Genomic DNA, 23,684 nt, shown 5'->3' on the forward strand with positions numbered 1-23,684 from the left:
TGGAGTCTCTTAAATGTCCTTTGTGTATCTTAAACCAGGCCTTAAGCCGGCCTTCTTTTGGTAAGATGAAGGATGCGGGCTTTAGTGATGGGTGCACATAGCTTTTATATAAAGATATAGACTCACATGCTTTTGTAAGTATATCCATACAGATAAATACAAGGTCCTATGTCTCAGTTTCAGAGCTAGGTTTAGCCTGTATACTTGTTTTATTGTTCAAAGTCCACAAACGCCAACCAAAAAAAAAAAAAATTGAAGAGGCTGTTTATTCTATTCTCTTGATCAAAAAGACAGACAGTTGATAATTTGTTGTGTCTTTTGGCTGTTTAGTCGTCTTCTTTTGTGAAAATAGAAGGTTGTTAAACCACTGCCTCTTGTTCATTGCGCAAAATCCAAAAAGAGAACCTGCTGTTATACTCTGTGTTCCTCAGTCAAGTTCTCGGAAGGGCTACTCTGCTCTCAGGGTGATGACATGAGAGTCTGTCAGAAACACAGTTACATCTGAGAATACGGAGGCAAAGAGAGGGAGAGAGACAGAAGTTTGTCAGGAAGGATACACACAATTGGAAGGGTTTAGAGAAAGTGAAAAAGTGCAAGTGGAATAATAAAAAGCAGAAAAGCAATGGCTCTAATCAGTTCCGCAGCTAGTTCGCCTGCATGACCCCCTCACTCTGCATTACCAAGCTTCATCTCTATGGTAATGCTCCCGGCCACCAGAGTTCATTTCCACAATTTCCTAAGGCAGGCCAACAGAGATATCAAGGTACAAAAAAAAAAAATGTCTATGCACGCTCACATTGTATTCCAATTTTATGCACGACCCAGGGGAGTAAATGTGAGGTTGAGTGGTTTTTTTTGTGTGTGTGTGTGTGTGTGTGTGTGTGTGTGTGTGTGTATGTGTGTGTTTTTGTGAGTGTCTGAAGGGCAGAGAGTGACAAAAACAATGAGTAATGTCATATTTTACAAAAAGAAACACACTTTACACTTTGTATATCATCCCACTCAACATGTCTCTGCATCTCTGCATCAAGGCTTATTATAATTTGTTTTTTAACTTTTCTGGCTAAATTACATTCTACATGAAACATGCTGTATGTATCACTGATTTTGATTGGTCGGGCGGCAGCATGCTGCTACTTATAAATTAGTCAATTGTCTACACTGAAGCTCGCATAAAAACACAAATGTACAAGCGCACAATCACTCATGTGCACAAACTCCACAGTGTACTCTCTATCACAGGCTGTTTCATTGACAGCATCACCTCCCAAGCCTAATCAATATTGGCCCTGAAAAGTCACCAGATCTCCTCCTCTCAGCGGAATCATTCATCAACCGAGCTGTGGCTGCAGCTGTAATAAGACACTGTAACACAAGTCTCAAGGTAAACATGGCTGATTGTTTTATTACACCACGAATTAGCCTGGTGTTTTTGGATGCTCTTCTTTAATAACTCTTTAATTCTTCATCTGGGGCCCGTGTCCTGGGTGACACACGGGCGCTTTATCTTTGTTATGACTCATCTGACAGGCCCCGCTCGCAAACAAGCGTTTATTCAAATAACAGATATTACAGCTATTAAACATATTACATGCAATTGGATGGGCTACCCTCTCCAGACCTCATAAACCTTTGATTGTGCAGTCCAAACTAAATTGGTGGATGACTCTCAAGGGCAAGTGTGGCAACATTTTCAAAGCAATGGGAGGGGAAACGACAGGAAGAGAGCCAGTTGGATTGACACATTAAATGTTTAATTCAGAAATTATATTACATAGTGATATCAAATGTCTTTGAAATTTCCTTTCTCTTCCTTTTATTATTTAACGATGGAGTCACATTGGTTTTAGTTTTCATAGGGACTGCTTTTTCTGTAAAAGATTAACTAGAGCAATCAGGGCATTTCTGAAAACACACAAAACACTTGTTTGGTTGTAGTTTGGGCAGAAATCTTGGACTGGGCTAATTAAGTACAAACTGTTTGCTTGAGTTGAGACCACCAAGTGAGAAAATCCAACCCTTTGTGAACCAACCCTGGACATAATAGAGTAATTTGAGATGTATCGTAGCAGCTGGCTGGAATTTTGGTAAAAATCCAAAGGTATTTAGAGGTATAAGACATTATTACACAGCCTCTGTATCGTTGGCCTTTGCATGATGCTGAATTACAGTAAAGCGATGATTCAAATTTAAGTGAACAGTCTAGTCTGTGTTTTCAGTTTGCTCATGCAGTTGCCCTTTTTTCTTTTTTTTTGCATATTGTCTATATTTTGTGGTAGAGACAACTGTTTTGAACAAGGCTCTTTCCCTTTTGTCTGTGCTGCCTTTTGTTGCACGCTTCTCTTTCTAACACTGGGTAATTATCCCATTTAGGGATGAATCCAAACAGCATGGCAGCCATAGAAATTACAAACATGCTGTGTCATGCTGGATGTCAAATTTTCTGTTGGTTGTTTTCTGGCTCTGGTGTGTATGTGGAAGGAGAAGATTGGGAGGAGACGAGTGATGAGTACACGCCACATGAGTCCAACTAGTATTATCCACTTACAGCTGTGTCATGGTATATTTTAAAACTATTAAACCCTTGGTAGAGCAGTTTTTTCCTCTTAGAAAATGTAAGTAGAGATGTAACATTGGAGATTGCTTTTTCATGTTATTGTCAATTTGTCTGCAAATCAGGAAGTCAGATTTTGGCAGCATCATTGCACAGTTTGTTGCCACGGTTTTTTTTTTTTCTGTTAGTTGTTTTCTTCTGCTTTCAGTCATATGTCAAAAGCAGACACAAGATCTGATCAAGTGCTGACTGCTCCAGAAAGGCCCAGGTTTTTGACCATAAATGATTGACATTGCTCAGAGAAGTGTCTTTTGCTGAGCTAGAAAAGGCAGTTTCTTCCTTTGTATTTTGTGGCAGAACCATTGTCTTCCTCCCTCCTGGTCCTCTTGCTTTCCACGCTGACACATTCTCCAATATAACCCCCCTCCCTCCTTTCTGCACTGCACTGGCACCCAGTGGCTGCTCACATACGGTTCAAAACACTGTTGTTAGCCTACAAGGCTACCAAGCGCACAGCACCCCCCCCCCCCATCTCCAGATCATGATTCAACCCCAGATTCTCACACTCAGCTTCTGATTCACAGCCCCGCCTTTCTCTGTGGTAAGCAGGCCATCGCTCTGCCCTGTCCGGACTCTTCAACCCTTCCTCGGGTTGGACTCTTCCCAGTGGAGTAGTAATCTTTTCACCTCAGTCAGAACTGCAATCAATTCCCATCTAATACATTCAGAAATCGCTCCTCTGCTTCTCCAGCTCACCTCTGAACTCCAGCTCTGTGCCCAACCTGATTCCTCATGTCCGGCTTATCTGCCACACAAACACACACACACACAAACACACACACACACACACAAATTAGCCAGACTTTTGTTGGTGTTGTTAGGGTGTAATTAAATGAGAATTTACTTGTTCTTGCTGATTGGATGGATCTTACCTGACACTTCCTGCAGTAAATAATTTTTTTTTTTCTTTGAGTCTGACAGAGCAAAAACAAGTGAACCCAGCGGTCCACATGTAAAGTGCAGTAACAAACACGCAGAAACACTGGACTAATCCCGATGCCATTAACCTGTCATTTTGGCACAGAGATAGAGCAGCCTCTAGTGGTGAAGACTATGATTGTGCTTTTTTTCCTCTTTTTCCTGCCATTCAGTAAGTTATTTATTTATTCATCATCACAGGAAATGCAGACACTTTGAGTCCACATAGCACCATAACTTGTCCAATCCAGTGTTGTTCTGTAAATGGTCATTAAAGTGTGGCAGGATGCAGAGGGGTGCTATATTTTTGGACAGGAGTGTGAAAACAGACCATGACTGTTAAAAAGTAAAAGACTAACATTAAAATTGGAATGTGGAAATAAAGTTGGCCTTCAAATCGAGCAACCTTGCTTCATAATTGCAGACTCATATCTACTTAAATAAAGTTTTAATGAGAAAAACTTACTATTCAGGCTGCTTTAAACTATAAGGCCTGCTTTAATCTCGCCCTTAACTGAGGTTGTTTACTTGCCTAAACCAATGTGTTTGACATTACATAATTTACTGTTAAAATCAGAGTTTCCTTTTCTGAGATATGCCGTTATAATAGGGGTTCATTGCAACACAGCTACACACAAATCCAGTTTAAAGCAGTCAATCTGATCTGTTTATTTTGAAGTGAAAAAGAACACGAGCCAGTGGAATTACCATTCAAACTGTCTTCTGTAGATGTCTGATACTTTTTGAGGAGCTACTTCCTTGTTCAGTTTTGACCTAAAAAGGTTACACGTGCTCAGTCAGCAGCTGGGCCAGAAAAGACTCTGTGATAATCAGAATATAGCCTTTGTAAGCCTTTGGCGCCAAGGATTTGTATGTATATTCAATGCTCATTTCCTCTGGGAATTAGGAACGTTTTGTTAATGCTTGCATCAGTCCACGGAGTCGGCTTCCAAATGAGTGAAAAAGAGCATCCTGCATGGCTTACAGTTTGCAGAAACAGTTAGGTTTCTTAACTGCCCAAAGCCAGGAGGATTAGTCATCTGTGGAACCTATGGATGCCTGCGTAGTTCATTCTCTGATCTGATTGGTTGGCTGTCCCACAATTGTTTGGAAAAATAAGATTTCTGAACACCAGCGTGTAATTGCAAACCTGCAGAGTAGGCTTGTGCCGAGTTTCTTGCAGGTGTATACTGCATTTATTACTGTGGTTTTAGCTATTCATTGTGTTTGGAGCCCAGTGGTGGATGGCATTTTCCAGCAGAAGCCGCTGTTGAAAAGCACCATTAGCCTTTATTGTTGTCGCGATGAGTCTTAACGTTGTAGATAATGAACTGAGATGTTGCGGAATGTCAGTGTAGTTAAGACGTAGTGACTATGGTTTAATGTGTCTGATCAGTGGTGCTGTGTGGGGTGGGGGGGTATCTACATGGACTCTCCCTCTCGACAGCACAAGAGCCAATTACCTTGGACAATGTTTAGATAAGTACCACTCGATATCAGTTACACAGTCACAAACTCAGATAAATACACACATGCACAAACACAGACACAGGCATCTGAAAATGAAGTGACTTGTAGATAGCCCCGATGCCTATTATAGACTCAGATGGACATATACACACTCAAAACACACACAGAGAGGCACAAAAAAAAAAACATTTTTCTAAATTGACTTGTAGATAGCGCTCATCTGTGCCATTCAACAGATTGCCTGTGATTTGGGAGGATTGAGTACGGGAGGCTGTGAGAGAGAATATGAGACAAGAGGAATACGGGATGTAGAAAGCAAACCAGGAAGGGTTACCGCTGGGGACCGGGCTGAGCAAACAGCAAACAATTGTTACACTCTACCTAGGGAAAAATACTGACATTGATGTCTGGCTGTGAAATACAAAAAAAAAAAAAAAAAAAAAAACTATTTGCATGTGAGACCTCAGCTCCAATATGCTTGAATAATCAGATGTATCTTTACTGTGTGTTTGAATTGAAATGGTACACATAGAGGGCAGGAAGAGACATGGAGACTGAGATAAAGGGAGAGGAGAACTAAGAGAGAGCGAGCGCTTTAATATATATGCATGAACTGGTCTAGAATATTTGTATTCATCCCACCAGATATAATTTTATTATACACTGGCCGGTGGAGCTTGTGTTTTGGAGATTCTCATTCAAATGGGAAGAGTTTGCCACACTTGTAGACTCAAGTAGGATAGGAGGCCTATTTGGCCAGGAGGGAGCCCAGTGTCCACTGCTCTTAATGAACACACATGGGTACTGAATGAAACATGAGTAAATATGCAGGTTTGTTGGCCATTGCCGCGGCAAACCAGACTCACATTCGTTGGTTGGTGTATGGGAGGTTGTTAAATGAGATAAGGCTGTATGGGTGGGTGGGGGTGTGTGTGTGTGTGTGTGTGTGTGCGCGTGTGCGAGTACGTGCGTGTGCGTGTGTGTATGTAAGCTCGGCTAGTAAAAATAATGGGTTGGGCACCTGAATGAGGAGCAGGTCTCAAGGATTGCTAATTGTGGAATTACTTCACGTTCATTTTAGCCACCTGTGTTAATCCTCATTAGTGGCTGTATGGACACACAGCTCTGGCCTGAGCTACTTATAAGAAAAAGAATAGATCACAGAAAACCATGTGGTTGAATGTAACTGGAGGACAAAATGAGGGAAAAGCAGAAAAGTTAGAGATGTTATATATCTGAAAGATGTACAAGGTATCTGAAACAGCTAAATGGAATTCAGCCGTTGTCAATTTCATTATTTCTATTAAAAAATTGGAGAAAAATGGGATATGAGGGCTAATACATCCTGCATGTTCAATTATTTATTTTGTGTAGGTGATTAAACTCGCCCAGTTTAATATAGTACACAGAAAATCCAGCTGGGTATGCATCTTCACGCTTTTGCATTTGGCCCTAAACACTGCGGGAAAAGCACAGGTGTAACTAATAATGATAAATAATGATGGCTCCATTCCATTTAAGTTTCAGGAAGTAATATAAGTGGGCCAGCACATGCATTAGCATATCCCTGGTCCTGGAGCACTTAAGCAGAATGCAGCCATTATTAATGTTAATAGTTACATCTGTGTTAAAGAATTCAAAACATCTGCTGTGAGAAGGGGCTTATTGCCAGGTCCACTGCTTGTTAGGCTTCAGCTTTTTAGGCCATTAATGTTGGTTTTTCACACTAAGGTGTGATGAGTTAGCCATGGGCAGCTAACAGCTAAACCGTATCGTTAGCGTTTGTGTGGAACAGAGATGAAGCAACTGGCTCACCCTGTTAACCACTTTGGTTTGTTTGGGTTGTGGAGTTAAAGATAAATGTCTCTTCCTCTAATGAGCTGTCAGCAGAACAGATGCTTCAAGCCCCCTCACTGCCACATACACACACACACACACACACACACACACACACACACACACACACACACACACACACACACACACACACACACACACACATGCACAAAGGAACTGTGGTCTTTTTACCGTGGTAAACAGAAAGCTTCCGGACTGACACTTTGACCATTCTGAATTTGCTGTCTTACCATTTAACCTCTGCAAAAGGGGACAGATGGCACGACAATCTACACTTGCCTTATTTTTCCCTCGGGTGGAAGAAGAAGAAGAGGAAGGTTAAGGACATTTAACAATGTTATGTGCGATCAGGCGCTGCAAAGACCCAAGGCAATAGTCTTCCCAATCCTTTTTTTTTTTTTTGTTTCTCCAAATTGAGTCAATTTTCAGTTTTGTTTCTTAGCAAATCTAAAGTGAGCTATTGGGTACTTCACTTTCTTATATAGTGTGTTTTGTTGTGAGCAAAGTGGCTAAAGAAAAGGAACTCTCACAGAGTGTCAAGGACAGTCCACATCTGGGTTTGAAAATCCATAAAGCTACATATCGTCTTGGTCCACACGCCCCCAAAGGTTCTCTGAGCCTCAGCGTGAAGCTGGCTGATTTAATTTAGCAATCAATATGTTTTCTGTGAGCATAAGCCACGGTAATCTTTTTATAGCACCTCTCCTCTCCCTCTCTCCTCTCATCCTCTGCCCTTGAGTCAATCCTTCTACCCCTTCATTGTAACACTAAGGCTGTGATTGCATCTAACAGGCTTTGTGGTTAGAGGAAGCACAGAGGGAGAGAGAGAGGGAGAGAGAGAGAGAGACAGGAAAGAAAGGAACAGGATGAAAAATTGATATCAAGAAGAGTGAAGCTACACCCCCTGAGTCTCCATGGCGCAAGGTCTGTGCTCTGAGACTTGGTCCCATAAAAGTGGATTATGGGAAATAGGTTGCTGCTGCTTGCAATGCTCTCAGACTGCAGGAAGACAACTCATCTTTTTTTTTTTTTTGACAGGAAATGAACCACAGCTGCTTTGGTTTAACCAGAATGGTCTATCTCCTCAACAAAAAATGGAGCTCAACATTCACAATTACTATTTACTTTGCAAATGATTTGTCCACAAGGATATTACATGTTTAGAGCTAATATGCTCCTCAAAATATCAGCTGTGTGTGTATTTCTGGATGTTCTTAGTTACCTCTCTCTGTAGTAAAGTATGTGGATTCTCTCTTTCTGCCCTCCCCTCCCAACATTTCACAGTTCCTTTCTTATTTCCATTCTTTCTTGTACTTATCGTCTCCAGCAGAGAGAAAGCAAGAGAGAGAGAGAGAGAGTCCAAGGGGTCTGTTTTTTATCTGGGTCGCAGCTCTCTGTTCTGCCCTCAAACAGGGGCACACAACTGTTGTCTTTATTGCACCACCAAGCATCGCACATGCATACACACACGCGCGCGCGACTTTGTACCCCATGCTACTGTTGTTTACGGTGAGGAACTCTGTCGCTTCATGGCTGGAACAAATTACCATGACGACAAGACATTAAACAACAGGTACACCTTGTCGCGTTTAAAGGTCAAATATTTTATCAATAATTACACGCAGCCGATGACCCCTAGCTCCTTTAGTCTAACCTCTGTGAGGCAGGGGAGACGGGGGAAAATATCAGCACATAAAAGATTATAATAGAAACGCTTGCAAGAGAAATCTCCAAATCCCTGTCTGTGAATGATTCAGGAGGCCAGCGTCTGGATGGGCCACAGGAACATGTAGGGACTGTAGATATTTGTTGTGAACCGTTGTTGAGCTGTTGAGCTGATTCCAGAGCGTGTAGCTGCACCCCTGACTGTTAGGTACAAACTTTAGATAAATAAAGTAGAGGTGTGATGCTTGGAAGCCACTATGGGCTGTTAACCTTTTATTACAAATAGTTACTAGACCTTTGTGGACCTCGGTTATTGTTCTAGGTGTTAGCAAGCCGTGCGTTTGTATTTGTACTGAAAATGACTACGTGATACCAGAACTGTTTGCCTTTTCTTTCTTTCTTTCTTTCTTTCTTTCTTTCTTTCTTTCTTTCTTTCTTTCTTTCTCTCTCTCTCTCTCTCTCTCAGGGACAACAACTTCATTAAGGACTTTCCCCAGCTAGCCGATGGTCTCATGGTCATCCCCTTACCGGTAGAGGAACAGTGTCGAGGCATCTTGTCAGAGCCCCTGCCCAACCTGCAGCTCCTCACAGGTGAGTGTTTGGTGTGTGTGTGTGTGTGTGTGTACAGTAAGTGTGTGGATATGTGCTTTTTTTTCTTTCTCGCCTGTCTCTATTGTTGAGAGCCATTTGATTCACTGCATTTTTCAGTGGCAGCTCTATTATCTCTCTGAGATCCAGTCATGGTTTATGGCTTAATAAATTCCGAACTGATTAAAGTCAATAGCAAAAAGCAGCCCCCACGTTCATCTTGAACGAATTATGTAGACGGAAAGCCTAAACGATGTATCAGTTTTAAGGCTCCGGACTCCAATCCCATTTTATCATTTGTTCAGATGAGCGTCGCTATACACACCTGAGAGAGGAGACAACAAGTTTTATGTAGAAACTGGTAAATGCAAACTGTCAGTGTGTTCTTGTTGCTGATGTATTGCCTGTTTTGTGGCAATATATGAGTGCAAAGTCCTTTGTGTGTAAGTATGCTTTTGGTGCCACTGTGCTGTTAAACCCTATCTAACACACACACACACACACACACACACACACACATATACGGGACCTTGTAAACTCTAACACTTAACCTCCCATTTTATCCCTTTATCCTTTTATCCTTTTCTCGGCTGTTCCACCTCATCCTGGTGGGGACAGACTCACGTAAATATTAGGCTTGAAACCTGCACCTCCACCTCTGCTCCCTAATCCCTCCATTAGCTAAATTGGTATTTAGTCCACATTGACCCCTGCGATATATATATATATATAATTTTTTTTTACTGGGGTCCTGCTTTTACCAGAATTGGACACACGTAGAGAAACTAAATTGCCCTTTTTTACCGTGCATGAATGCCTCAGGTGTCAAAAGCTTTCTAGAGGGAGAGAATCAAGGTTCCTGTAAGCAGTTTATTTTTTTATTTTTCCTATGCTCTTCACTTTTGTGGTTTTAGTTCTAAACTGGTGTGAAAGTTTGGTAATTGAATTGCATAGAAAGGCAAGATTGCTCTCACTTTTAATGTCAGCAATCCAATTGGAGTTGGAGCTGCACTGTATATCTGCCATTGATCCAGGAGCAGCTGGGATATGGGCTGTGATAATAAATGATGTTAAGGCAATCATGGATAACAATGGATCTGCAATAAACTGTTCAAATGAAATGATGGTTTTTATTTATCTATTCATTCATTTTGAACTTCGGCAGCTCTTTATGAATCTGAGTTTAGTCGTTTGTTTTAAATAGTTGTATTTATTGACATTCCTATACCACTACCTTCTGTCTTAATTTATTTCCTTGTCCTCCTCTTGTCTGTTTTTCTTAGGGGATGCCCAGTTCAGCGAGGCAGTCGGCTACCCTATGGTTCAACAGTGGAGAGTACGCAGCAATCTGTACAAAGTCAAACTCAGCTCCATTACTTTATCTGCAGGTAAGTGCCTGAAAAATATGACAGTTGATTTCTTAGCATCACAAAACATTGCATAGGTACATATTATAAAAGTTGTGTTGCATTTACTGCCCAGCCTATATAGTTTTAATATATATTCTGCATTTTGTTGTCAGTTACAACATTTGATTCAAACAACTATCATCTATTTATCAAGCTACCTGTCTGTCTACTTTTGTCTGCTCTTGATGGATCTTGATTTTGACATTAATTGTGCATACATCACACATTGACCTGGTAGGCTTTTCCAAAGTGCTGAAGACACTGTCAGCAGACAGCACACGCGAGGAGCTGCTGGCTTTTCTCCAGCAATACGGCAGCCACTACGTGTCGGAGGCCCTGTACGGCTCTGAGCTCAGCTGCAGCATCTACTTCCCCAGCAAGAAGGCCCAGCAGCAGCTCTGGCTGCAGTACCAGAAAGGTGAGCATGCTGACGGACAGGGAGAAAGGCCAAAAGAAAAGCATGAATGCTGAATTCCAGAGAGTTGAACGGAGAAGCTATCCTCACACATGACATATCAAATTTTGGGGGGAATTCTGTCAAAGGCAGAGAGATTTATGTAACATATCTTTTTAAACTTTAAAGGACCAGTGTGTTGGATTTAGGGGGATCTATTGGCAGAAGTGGAATATAATATTAACCTAAAACTACAAATGGTTGTGTTTGCTTTATCTTAGAATGAGCCCTTAATTTTTCATAGGTAGTGGGTTCCCTTCCAGGGAGCCTGCCATGTTGCTCTGCCATGTTTCTTCAGTAGCCCAGATTTGACAAACCTAACACTATCTCCAGAGAGGGCCTTTTGCATTTTTTACGTTACCTGATGGCCACCACATTTTCTCCTACATGCTTGGAAAGGGAGGGATGAGGGAAAAGGGGTATTCAGTTGGGTGCAATCTGCAATCTCACCACTAGATGCCACTGAGTCCTACACACCCTTGTACACAAGAGAATAGACCATGTTTAAGAAAGGATGAAAGCGGGAACTTCAGATATGATGGGGTTACTATCAAGAGTTACCAGGACACCTGAACCTTTTCTAACTCAATGCAATCAACCTACTGCAAATACGAAAGAGAAGTAGAGCAGGATTTGCTATAATTGAACAGGAAGGGGGGGGGGGGGGGGGGGGGGGTTACACTTTGTCTGAATACAAACTAAACTGGGTTATGTTTAAAGACTTCATCCTCCCTCAATTCGCCTTCTGGTTAAGAGGCTGCATAAGCTGCATGAATTGAATGAAACATCAGTGTGACTTAACCGCATCCCAAAAGCATCTTGCAGCACTGTCCCATTTAGATGGTGTTTTTAATCCTGTTTATTTGTCATCCAAAAAGATGCTGATTTTCAGTCAAGATTTTCAGTGTTGTTGATTGGCACCTGGGTTTCAAAATAAAACCTATTACACACTTACTCACCTTGTAGCGAAAAAAAGAAAAATAGATTTGGGGTTAATGAGGATCAGGATTGAACACCTACAGCCCCTTAATGAGTAATGTAATTTAAAAATCTGTTTTCAAAGCCAGCGTGCTTTATGACAAGTACGGGATCCATGTGATACAAAGGAATAAAATTTCAATTTAATACATCTAGACTGAGATACATCGGTAAAATCACCTGATCAAATGAAAACATGCATTTCCCTGACTCTACTAATCCATGACATACTGTGCCTATCCTGGCATGAAAGACCCAGGACTGGGAAGGCAGTTGGACTAAATAAAGTACATAAAACCTGACTGAAAACATGCTGTTTTCAGTGGTACATTTGAAACATTGGTGAAAAGTAAATGAGTACATATGCTCAAGTGCTGTACAACTTTGAGCTATTCGTTCTTAAGTATTTCCATTCATTTACTTCTACTCTCTATGTACTAGTTACTTTAAAGGGTTGTTATAGATTAAACTACACAAAATTAGCTTGATCTCTATCGGTAATGTTATCGCATCGATGTTTATCCAATAATATAATATATATTAATGAGCATCCTGCTGCTTGAATACTGTTATTTTTGATCATACATTTCATTGATACTTTATCTTCAGTAAGACTGAATGGAGTTCTACAGCCAGACAATTTTGGCAGCAAGAGGTTTGCTTTCACTATAAGAGTCACACAGAAATCTAAATTGTAAAGGTAGACACACATCATTCGATAAGTGAACACAAAGGTTAGAATGCTATGAAGAAAGTTTGCTGCCTATTTTTCAGTAGTTTCATAAATGTTTATTGCACTCAGATATTCAACAATACAAACATGAATTTGACTACACAGAGATTTCTGTTATGTGTTCAACACATTGTAAAATTTCACAGCCTCCAAAAGGACAAAACACCTGTAGGATGTGGGAGTTTGGTTCATTGACAATAGTATAAATGAGTGGAACTCTGAAGAAGTATGCTAAAGAAATAACTTCTCTCCAATGACATACAACAAAACATATTCAGATAATGTGAAACACTGATGTTGAGCACACTGACACAAGGACACTTGATTTTTCTAGCATTTTATGCGTTTTTCATGTCATTGTAAGTCTGTATATACGCTAGTAATGACTATTTCTATAGACCACATGAATACAGTGTAAGCACTGAAAAAAAGAATATATTTTGATGGTAAGGTCGACATGCAGCTGAGACTATCATGAATCATAATTCATATAGTTCTGAGATATAACATGGCCTAACAATAAAACAAATACATCATGTAAAAAGAAAAAAAGCACAAGAATGTGACTGTGACAGACTTCACCTGATACTTAAAATTCAGTTCTAGGTTTTTTTTCTCCTAATCTTTTTGTTTATGTAGAAATATTAAATACACAATGTGTTTTTACGATTTGATTCTCAGATAGGTGTATTTGTATGTTACTGTTTAATAGGGCCCCAGGTGCAGAGTTAAGGTCAGCTTTGTGAAATTATTCAATTTTAAGGCTGAAGCTGAATCAGTATGCAACATGCTCTTATGAGCAAACCTGGACTGGAAGATACGTATTGCCTCAGAGCAGGAATATTTACTATTTATGACTTTACGGACATAGAATATGTTACATACAGTATTATTAAGTGGGTTTCAATGATTAACTTGATTCCCCATATTTAGGCCACTAAATTTCTTGATTAAAGGTGTCTTTTATTGTTATTTTACCTGAAAGTATAATCTCTTTCATGCTTCTTATGGACTCAAAAATTCAATTAATTTACATGATAAAATAATACATAAAATGCATGCTGATAGAGACCCATTTTAACTAACACTAGCACTAACTAGCAAAAGACTATATATGGCTGTTGTCTTTACCATATCTATCTAACACTTGAGAACTCAGGCTGCAGTTGTCTAGTGTTGAATAGAAACCTGAGGGAGACACAGCGACACGGAACCAACATCCCAGTGTAACAAAGCCACATTTGGTGTGTGTGTGTGTGTGTGTGTGTGTGTGTGATGCTGGAGTTTTCACTCGTCATTATCCTAGTAGTGCTATTCTGAACACTCCTGCCAGTCCCTGCCCCATGTAACCACAGTCCAGAAGTGAGGAAAAAGAGGCAATGGAACAAGTTCTCTGGAATGAACATTGGGTTTAAACAAAGCTTGTAAACATTATTCAGGTTGTAGATGTCTGCTGTGCCCTTATGCTTAATGTGGTCTTAGTGCATGAGTTATTTAGTGTTGGTTGTACTGGCATAGTAACATAAGTAATGTGAAGACAGTTATGTAATAGGACAAACAGAGCCGAGGGACCCAGTCTTGCACATTTAAGGGCCTTGCAAGCTACAAAAGTCATCTGGGACCGTAGAACTTTGCAACTGTTATTAATGGACACAACTTTTTTATTAATGGACACTGCTCTGTCTGACAGTTGCAGCAAACCATCTCGTCATCTATTCACTGACTTAAATTGTGCCAAAGATATATCCATGTAGGGCTGGATGGTGAATAGAAAGAGAAGCTACAGTGTCTGTGATCATACATAAAATCGCTTAACACTAACCTCAATGCTGCAGGTTAAAACAAAAAGCAGACAGAAAGGGATGCAGAGGCCTGAAATTGAGGTGAGATGCATGACTGGAATAGGATCCGGATTAGATGACAAGAATTTCATCTTGCAGATGTTATTTCAACTTGCCTCTGTGTGACCCAGTAAGGGAAGCTGTGGCTGGGAAGTCACTAGCAGGAGGTTGAATAAGAAGACATATGCAGACAATAGGCTTTGTGGACCAGACAATAGATGTTAGTATGTTTGCTCTGAAAATGTCAATGCCGCAGACACACTGCTCCATTTTGTTCTAAACCAGTTACTCAGGTTGTGGCTGGTGTCCACAGGCTAGCAAGACAGTGTTAATAACTACCAGAAAAAATTATAATGATAATAATGCAGTCTAGAAATTAAACATCAGTGACCCTAATTCTGATTGAATTAACTCAGCAACCCAAACGATAAGACTACTTTACCAGATGATAGTGTCTTTGTTTTTCCTATAATGTGCTGACACAAAAGATTTGTTCTGACAATGTCAGTGAAAAATTTTAGGTAACCCCCGGGAGACCAATAAATGACGTATTACTATTGCCCAGTATTACCAAGCTTTCCTCCACAGGACATGCTGTGATTTTATAGTTCCACCTTCTTTCCTGCAGGTAACTTAATATTCTACACATAATGTTCCCTGAATGTTACTGAATGCAATTTGATGAATGCTGATACGTAGTTACTGTTTTGCCGTTAGCTAACTGCATGATAAACTTTTAAAGCTGCCAGCTGCATTCAGCAACATCAATGTTAGTCTGTGCTACTAAAACCTAACATTAGGAAACAGTGACGTGTCGATAATAAAGTGCTTCAGAGGCCAAAAGCCTTGGTATGCTTTATTTCATATGTAAATACACGTTCATTTTCTGCTCTTCTTCCTCCCGTGTTTTTTTTTTTTTTGTTTTCTGTTGCAATGCCGAGCCAAATCTGTGAAAGCCATGCATCACAGAGAGTCAGGCTGAATGGTGGATATAGCAGCCAATAATAGACGAGGGAAAATCATCCTTACTTTGTGCCTGCATTAGCTTTGACATCAATGGCTTCTTTTGCTTACTGTAATGTGACAACTTGTGCCAGGATTCTTCGACATAAAAAGGTCTGTTTTTAGTGCAGTGATCCATTAAAATAACCAGGTAAGAGGCAGCTTAATTAGCTGATTTTTAATTTGAGGTATTAAATTAAAATCCAGTAGGCTTTAAACTGAACCAAACTGACTAGAACATTCATTAAATAACCCATAGAAAGCTGGAGTGAAAATTGTTTGGACTGCAGCCAAACTAAAGTGACAGATGTGACAGTGTGTTTCTACCTTTTTCAAAATTCCCGACACACCTACCAACACATACCTACAAAACCTCACACGCTCATGTGCAGATAGACTGGATTGTTCCTCTAAGAAGTGGAGGAGTGCCTCCTCTGAATGTATGAGTAGACTTTGACACAGTGGTCCCAACAATCCAGCACTAGCAGCTGTCCTTTCTGGGTGGTCGCCACTCCCACAGGACAAGTCAGCCCTTCCTGGATGAGAATTTTGAATCCACCCTCTTTGGGAAACTGGAGGATTTCTTTCCTGCCACTGTCTGTTACCAGCAAATCCCCATTGGCATCCACACACATGCCAGTGATACAGCGGAAGTCCTCAGTCTCTGAGAAGAAATGGCTGAGCTGCTTGCCCAGCTGGCCATCAGAACCCACTGAACCAATGGAGAAGCCACCCTCCAGGTGGGGCTCATTGTGACGTTTCTCAAAGTTCAGGGCCAGGCCTTGGGTGAAATAGACTGTTCCAGCTGCATCGCATGTCACGAACTTTGGCCGCACAGCAGAGCACAGTCGGTTGTAGCTGACCACACCCACATTGCGGTCCACTGCTAGACACCACAGCTTGCCGCCTTCCACATCTGACACCACAAACTGGCCCGATGGCATGGCAGTAATGCCCCAGGGTTTAATCAGTTGGTTCTTGTGGCAAGCTACGCAATGTCCATCCATAGTGTAGACTTTAACTGAGTTATCGTAGTTGTCAGTTACCCCAATCAGACCTTGAGGAGTGACAGCAATAGATAAGGGGATTAGGTTAGGCAAGTCAGCCCCAAGGAAGCTCAGGACAAAGTTGTCAATGCTACTGGCGTTGCGGCGGATCTCACGCTGGAAACCTTTGCGATTAAATATCTGAACACGGTAGTTCCCACGGTCGGCCACCAGCACCTCACCTTGAGTTGTTACACAGATGCTGACAGGTAAATTGAACATACCAGGTAAAGTTCCCTTACAACCCATCTTCTTCACAAACTGGCAGACTGGGGGCCCTGAACTTGCTCCAGCTCCTCCAGGCGATCCTCCACCTGCATCCAGGGACTTTGATTTAAAGCTGCCAGGTGAACCACACACTGCCTCCTCTACAGCTGCAACCATGTCAATATCTCGGTAAAGATCCACTGGAGCCCCCATTGCACCACTGATAGCCCCTGCTGCCCCAGTTACACCATCTACATCACCTTCAAGTGCAATCTCCAACCCACTCTCCTCGTCATCTGTATTGACAGTGTAAGTGTTAGTGGTCAACTGGCCCACTTCTACGGGCTTGGAGTGCTCTGTTTGGATTAGCTCTTGTTCTTGCAGCTGAAACATGGTGGGCAAGCTGCTCCTCAGATCCAGCTCTTCATCATCACTGCCTCCACCATCATCTTTCAGCAAGGCGATGTCACTCTGCCTCACCCGCATTGTCAGATAATCACAGCGGGACACCACTTTTACCTCTGCAATGTTAAGAAGGTACGTCTGCTCCTCCAGGACCTGTCCATTGAGCTTTTCCACTTCTGCCATGGAAGCTGTGAATGCCCTTCGTGACCTGCTGAGTTCCTCTTGAAGACGTAGCTCAGCTGTAGCATAGTCCTGCTGCACTGCCCGGTACTTAAGTCTCAGAGACTTGGAAATGTTGTCAATAGTTGCTTTTTTCTTCTGAATTTCACCCATAACATCACGCAGAGCAGCAAGCTTGCCACCCAGTTCTTTACGACGCTGTTCAGCAGCCACCCTAATCGGCTGGACTGAATGGCCTTGATGCAGGTGGCCATCCCCTTTGCAGAGCTCACAGAGGACTATGGCACAGTCATGGCAGTATTGTCGTGGTAGACGGTTGCAGCAGGACTTGCACATGAGGGCAGCAGCAGCAGCACTGCAGGACGTAGTACAATCTATGATCTTAAGCACAGTGAGATTATCGGCCAGCTGGGAAATACTGCTCATACGGGAGACCTTGCTACAGAAGGGGCAGCGCACACCGTTGATGGTATTAGCCAGCAGCTTCTCTAGACACTGCCGGCATACTGTGTGACCACACTGCAGGAGTTTGGGTCTCATTTGTTCCTGGTTGTAAGTCTCCAGGCAGATAGGGCACTCAAGAATCTCCCTCATTAGGTCTGGGTCCAGCGGGGATGATGCCCACGCCATTATGGTCCTTCCCTTGGGTGAGAAAAAACAACAAAAGGAAATATTTTTAATGTGTGTTTTCAATATTTCACTATTCTGTGTGAAATTCTACTTAGAGTGAGAGGTAAAAAAATATGTCAATAACTTGTGAGCAAAAACTATGTGAACACTGTTGCATATTATATTGGATGCAGCAGAATATTGTAGTGATAGGAAAAGGAAATCTAAATCATCCGATGAAGTCAGATGCTTATGTGATGCATTCACTGCCACAACTCTAACGCTAGTTGCCTAGTTTGCAGCTTTATTTGATAGGGAAATGAATAGGTATGTGACGAGCTATAACTAGCACTGCAAGCTAGTCCTTCACTATTTGAAAGTAGCTAGTTGTCGCAGTGTAGCTGACATAAATAGACACCGAAAATGACTTATTGGGTGACCAGTTAAGAAGTGGGATGCCAACTTAACGTTACTCAACAGAGAATGTTATTCACTAAGCAACGCTAATATTCGTTATAACTGGCTACATCCTCTTGCTAGCAAAAACGAGCTTCCACAATAAAGCAGCGATGAGAATGATAAGGAAGCTAATTGACTAGTTGTTGTTATTTACTGTATCACTGGGCTAATGGACACACGATCCTTCCACGCAACGCTAATGACAAGCAATGTGATAAGCAAGCTAACTAGGTTATATCTAGTCGCCACCATCATGCTCTCGTGTTGCCTAAAAATAGGATGACCTTCCAGTACAGACTTTAAACGAACTACATTGTGAATTGTCCAATTTTGGACAAGTAAATCGGAGGCCTCTCTACATGACAGGAAACGTTAACGCTGTCCTTAAACACAACTCGACAATGTTATTCAACAACATGACAGGGCTGATTTCGATGAACGTGCATTCAAATATAAGATGTGCGGCTCATCGTGCTGTATCTCTTTAGACGTTTCTGCTTTAAAACATTACCTTTTTTTCTCCAAAGTCAGTTGTTTGGAAGTACAGAGGTTTTGATGGGCGTGCTGTGTTTCTGCTACTGCAGCTGCTAGTGAGAAACTGCAGTGTTGACGACGTCACGTGTGCGCACCCGGTATGTTATTACGCCTTACGCACAGCTCCGAGCCGGACGGTTGTTTTGATTGGCTGCTGTGTAGGCTTGTACACGAGCACGCCGGCGTCCCGGCGAGGCAGCCATGGTCCATGCCATGGTCCTGATGCAGTTCATGGGGTTTTACTGGTTCACAACATTCCGTCATTCACACGGAACAGGGGGCAAAAGTTTTTGTCAAGAAAATTGGATTTTATTGATTTTCTTGCACAGTACGCACTCTAAATGGCCTATAGTCCTCCTACCAAGATTGTGATTTTATCAGGAAAGTGATTTGTGTCATACTTATTAAATATAATGTAACTTAGCCTGAAAGGAAACAGTTGTCACTTTCACTGGGAAGACGAACTCTGTCATTGAATCTATCGGTCTATCTTGCAAATAGTCGAACATGTAAGATTTGTTAACTTGAGTGAGTAAGTAAACAGACCTGTAACTTAGAAAATGAGTGTAACAGAGAGAACCTTAAGTACTGCCCATAGGCTACAGCTGCATTTGAAAACATCCAGATGTTGATCAAATCTTGCAGTTTTTAAATGTAAGCCAGTAAGTATAGAGATGGACCACTAGATGTCAGAGTAAGTCCACTAGAAGATGTTCATGCAACCTCTTCTCCCACACAGTGAGTTTAAGTATGGGGGTTAGGACCATCTAAGAAAGTGTCTGTTTTTCTTTGGATAAGCAATTTTAAAACAAATATGATTTAAAGAAATGTGGAAAATGCATTTTAGTCATTTAACATGTTTTTATATTTTATCCTGCTGAATGGATGTTGCAGGGTAATGCTGTTCAAGTTAATTTTCACAGTCAAGTATAACAAGTTTCAGTTTTAATGGTAAAGCTTACTTGCAGACAGACTACACATTTTAATAGTATATGCCCCTCATATTATACGGGTATTATGTTAAAAATAAGTGTGTAAAAATGAATGAGTATGATCTAGATATAACAAGGGCCTGTTAAAATCGGAGGTCTGTGGTACATCTAGCACTTGCTGCTGTTTTAATTAAGCAAAAACAACAATGCCAACAGCAACCATATCAACAACATCTGTATTAAATTGCTATGGAAGATATTTGACACCTTTGTTGTTGTTGCCTGGGCAACATAACCCTGGCCAGAGGGGCTGTGTCCCTGATGAGTAATTATACAGCAACCAGTCTAGAAAGAATTTTTAATTAACAAAGGCAGTACAAGATCAATGGCAGTGAAATTCACTCCATTCATCTCTTCACTGTGTCAGATGACCGGAGATGTGTATAAGAGACAGCCCCATAACCGCACAAAAATACATGTGGTCCAATTTAATTTCTCCTTGTGAAGGGTGTCGCCTTTGGTAATTTCAGTGAAACTGTACATTGCACGAACACAAATAAACACACACACAGACATAGCATTTCAGTGATCCCAGAAGGAAATTACATGTTACATCAGCTTACTATACCAGGCTCAAAATGTGATTTACTTTAAAGACACTTAACCAAACCAAGAAGAAGTTGTAAAAATCCAACAGTAAATTCAGAAACAGAGAAAACAAGATTGTACAGGAAGTAAGGCCCTGATGTCAGCGTACTTTGACAATCATATTGCCTCAATTATGTTTTGTTTCCCATAAATACTTGACAGTGCCAAATATTTCATGAAATGCAGCTGTTAACATAGATGTAAACAATTGTCATCAGGGGTGAAATCAATTAAAGAGTGAATTAGCCTGGCTAGCCACAGCCAGTCTGACCTACAGGGCTTTATTGTGAGAGCTGGGTGACGACAGCTCCTTTCTGTGTCTGTGTTGCCTCAAGAAATGCATGTAATTGGGCTCTTGGGCCACCCCTTGAGCCTGTTTACATACTGAAGTTACCACCCACCCTTTCAACTGCTTGCCAGTGTCTTATAGACACACACAGGGAGTAAACCACAAAGACATACATAAATAGATGTATGTACAGACAATCCCCTCTCACACACAAACGTACACGACAGGATCATAGCTACAATTTAGGACATAAGTCCTTAATGTTTTTTTCTGGGAATTTGGAAGTTCCAGTGACCTGTGGTGCACTTTTCATTGAATAATTGAATACTATGCATCATTGTTTTTTTTCTTTTCTAACTAATACCAATATATTCTATTATATATATTTGTTACAATAATACATTTTATACTGCCAGCTAGTTTTTAATATTGGTTATGAAGTCTTCTAGCCTCTTAGCTATAACCATTTTCTTGTCTTAAAATGTTACATTTCTAATCAGTATTATGTACTTTTAATTAGTGAGTTACATATTGTTCAGATAGAAAAAAGCTAAGTTAACTAAAATAAATAAGTAAAATAGCTACGTTAAAATTAGTTTTACTTTTAGCTACTTTCTTCTCTGTTCTTGTTTTCATCATTTAATTTCATTTAAATGCTAAAGTATGTAAATGAATAATTTAGGAATTTTATATGTGCATGTTAATAATTAATGTAAAGCCATTTTAGTCTTTTAACAATTCAACAGAACACGGCCTTTTTTTAAACAGTTTTACATGATCTGTAATCATGTGATTTTGCAATGTCAAAAAGAAACAAAACTTTTTGTTACATTGAGGCATTTTGTTCTCTTTTACTTGAAATTGAAAACTCATTCGAAATACACTGTAATTAGATAATTTTTGTATTTAGTGTTTGCATGGTTGAAATATCATGTCAACGTGACACCTCCGTGATTTTTTTCCCCCTGCAGATAATTTTAGTTAGAAAATAGCCCTTGAAAACATCCCCACCTGTGTTCTGTTTTTCTCAGAGCTGTTAAATGCTCGCTGGTAAAGCACATGTGTTGGCTTGTGTATGTGTTTGAGAAATGAAAGGTTGAAAGTTTACACACCCTTTTCGTGTCTCGGGTTAACTTATTTAAAAGTGTTGATGTTACAGGACTCCAAGGGAAATTGGCACATTTCAACACATTAATACTTGTTTCTCTCTGTCTCTCACGCAAACACGCACACACGGTAGTTTATAGTTCATGCACTGTATGTCTTTTTCCCACCAAGAATACTTAAGGGATATTTGATTTCACTGTCATTAAAACTATTACCTAATTGATCTCAATTAACACACTCTGAACAATTTAAACGTTTTTTCCTGCTGTCTAACCCTCACCCTTGTTATTTCTTGGTTTGTAGGTGTATGTGTGTGTTTTATATGCGCTTATATAATAATGTAAACATTGGTAATCTGATCAATCCATCCGTGTGTGTGTCATCATGAGTGGGGGGGGTGTGATCGTAACTTAGACATTTGTATTTTTATACATTTATTCTTGTCTGTTTTTTCATTCGGACAAAAAGGTTCATTAATCTGCAGGTTATTCAATACCCTAACAACCTACATTGAAGTGTAACCCATATTCAGTGTTTTAAACCCCAATCACACATTATGGTTTCTCCACATTTTGTAGCAGTGACTGATGATGCACAATGTCTCAGTGGCACATCATAAGCCAGTAATCCCAACTTTAATACACTTTTTTTTTTTTTTTTTTTGTCATTAGAAAGAATCCTGTCTCACTCATTTGGAAGACTCGAATGTGTTTCTTCTATTCTTGTAAAGCAAATACACACAAAAGCACATCTGCCACATCAGCACAGATGGCAGATCTGCTCCATTGTAACATGTGGCCTGATGTGTCCTCCAAATGAATCACTCAACACCCAAATAGCATTCCCTCCTGTTTCTACTCCTCCCCTGCTTCTGTCGCTGTCTCCTCTCTCCGCATGGTGTGTTGTTTTCTCGCTGAAAGAGGAAATGATGAGAAAGAATCCCCCCCTCCCCAACTCCAGTGAGAACATCAAACAGTGGTAATTGACACTCAGGAGAAGAAGCTAGTGACACCCCTCCCTCCACCCTCCCATTCATCCTTTGTCCATGAAAGCTGATGACAGTAAGGGATTAGTTGTTGTTTTTTCTTCTTTTCCTTGGCAGCAAGCAAAATAAATCCAGATGCGGATACTCTATCCAACTGAGGGACTGTGAATGTTCTTTGCTAGTCCAAATTAAAACTCATAAACTGCTTTATGGAAATAATAAAGATAAGAGAAAGTTGAGGAAGAGGGGATTGCTTTTGTAATTTGGAAAAAAAATGCAGTGGAAGTGAAATAAATAGCTGTGGTGTGAATGCACACTTCCTGGAATGAATGTTATTGTTGTTAACTTTGTTTATCTTTACCTGCACCCCCCTTCTACCTATACCCACGTATCCCCCCTTCCTTTCCTGCCTACCCCTCCAGAGGCAACAGACCAAGGGGTCGGAGGAGGAGGGCGGCGAGAGCTGAAGTCGGTTCCCTTCATCAGCTACCTGTCTGCGCTGCAGAAGAGCCAGCTGTTGTCTGACGACATGGTGAGTGGCGTGGAGATCCGCTGCGAGGAGAAGGGCAGCTGTCCAGCTGGCTGCCACCTGTGCCATCACCAGACCATGATGGGAGGAGTGTCAGGGAGAGGCCGCAGTGGTAACGGCAGGAGCGGAGAGCAGCCTTCCCCCATCCCTGTGCTGCTGGAAGTCAGCCGCGTGGTGCCCCTCTACAGTCTGGTCCAAGACAACGTCACCAAAGAGGTGAGAAAG

At 41.0% G+C, this 23,684-nt stretch overlaps 2 protein-coding genes across 2 annotated transcripts in view; one reads left to right on the forward strand and one right to left on the reverse strand.

Moving 5' to 3' along the window:
• The window catches only part of astn2 (astrotactin 2), a 253,457-nt gene that overhangs the window by 181,880 nt on the left and 47,893 nt on the right, over positions 1–23,684 (forward strand). The window contains exons 14-17 of the mRNA XM_023419585.2: positions 8,991–9,115; positions 10,396–10,500; positions 10,760–10,939; positions 23,353–23,675. Coding sequence (XP_023275353.1) covers positions 8,991–9,115; positions 10,396–10,500; positions 10,760–10,939; positions 23,353–23,675 — 733 coding nt within the window. The remainder of the gene's footprint in view (positions 1–8,990; positions 9,116–10,395; positions 10,501–10,759; positions 10,940–23,352; positions 23,676–23,684) is intronic.
• Positions 12,720–19,025, reverse strand: trim32 (tripartite motif containing 32). The gene is made up of 2 exons (XM_023419587.2): positions 18,947–19,025; positions 12,720–18,009 (listed from the first exon to the last, which is right to left on the reverse strand). The coding sequence occupies exon 2, from the start codon at positions 17,995–17,997 to the stop codon at positions 15,940–15,942; it is 2,058 nt and encodes a 685-aa protein (XP_023275355.1). The 5' UTR covers positions 17,998–18,009; positions 18,947–19,025; the 3' UTR covers positions 12,720–15,939.

Source organism: Seriola lalandi, unplaced genomic scaffold, assembly GCF_002814215.2.
Source record: "Seriola lalandi dorsalis isolate HSWRI2012SDOR001 ecotype SW California unplaced genomic scaffold, Sedor1 jcf7180002054606, whole genome shotgun sequence".
NCBI lineage: Eukaryota > Metazoa > Chordata > Actinopteri > Carangiformes > Carangidae > Seriola > Seriola lalandi.

What these genes read in the sequence shown, in the direction of transcription:
- trim32 (XM_023419587.2), bottom strand. Translation starts at nt 17,997, where the DNA reads ATGGCGTGGGCATCATCCCCGCTGGACCCAGACCTAATGAGGGAGATT.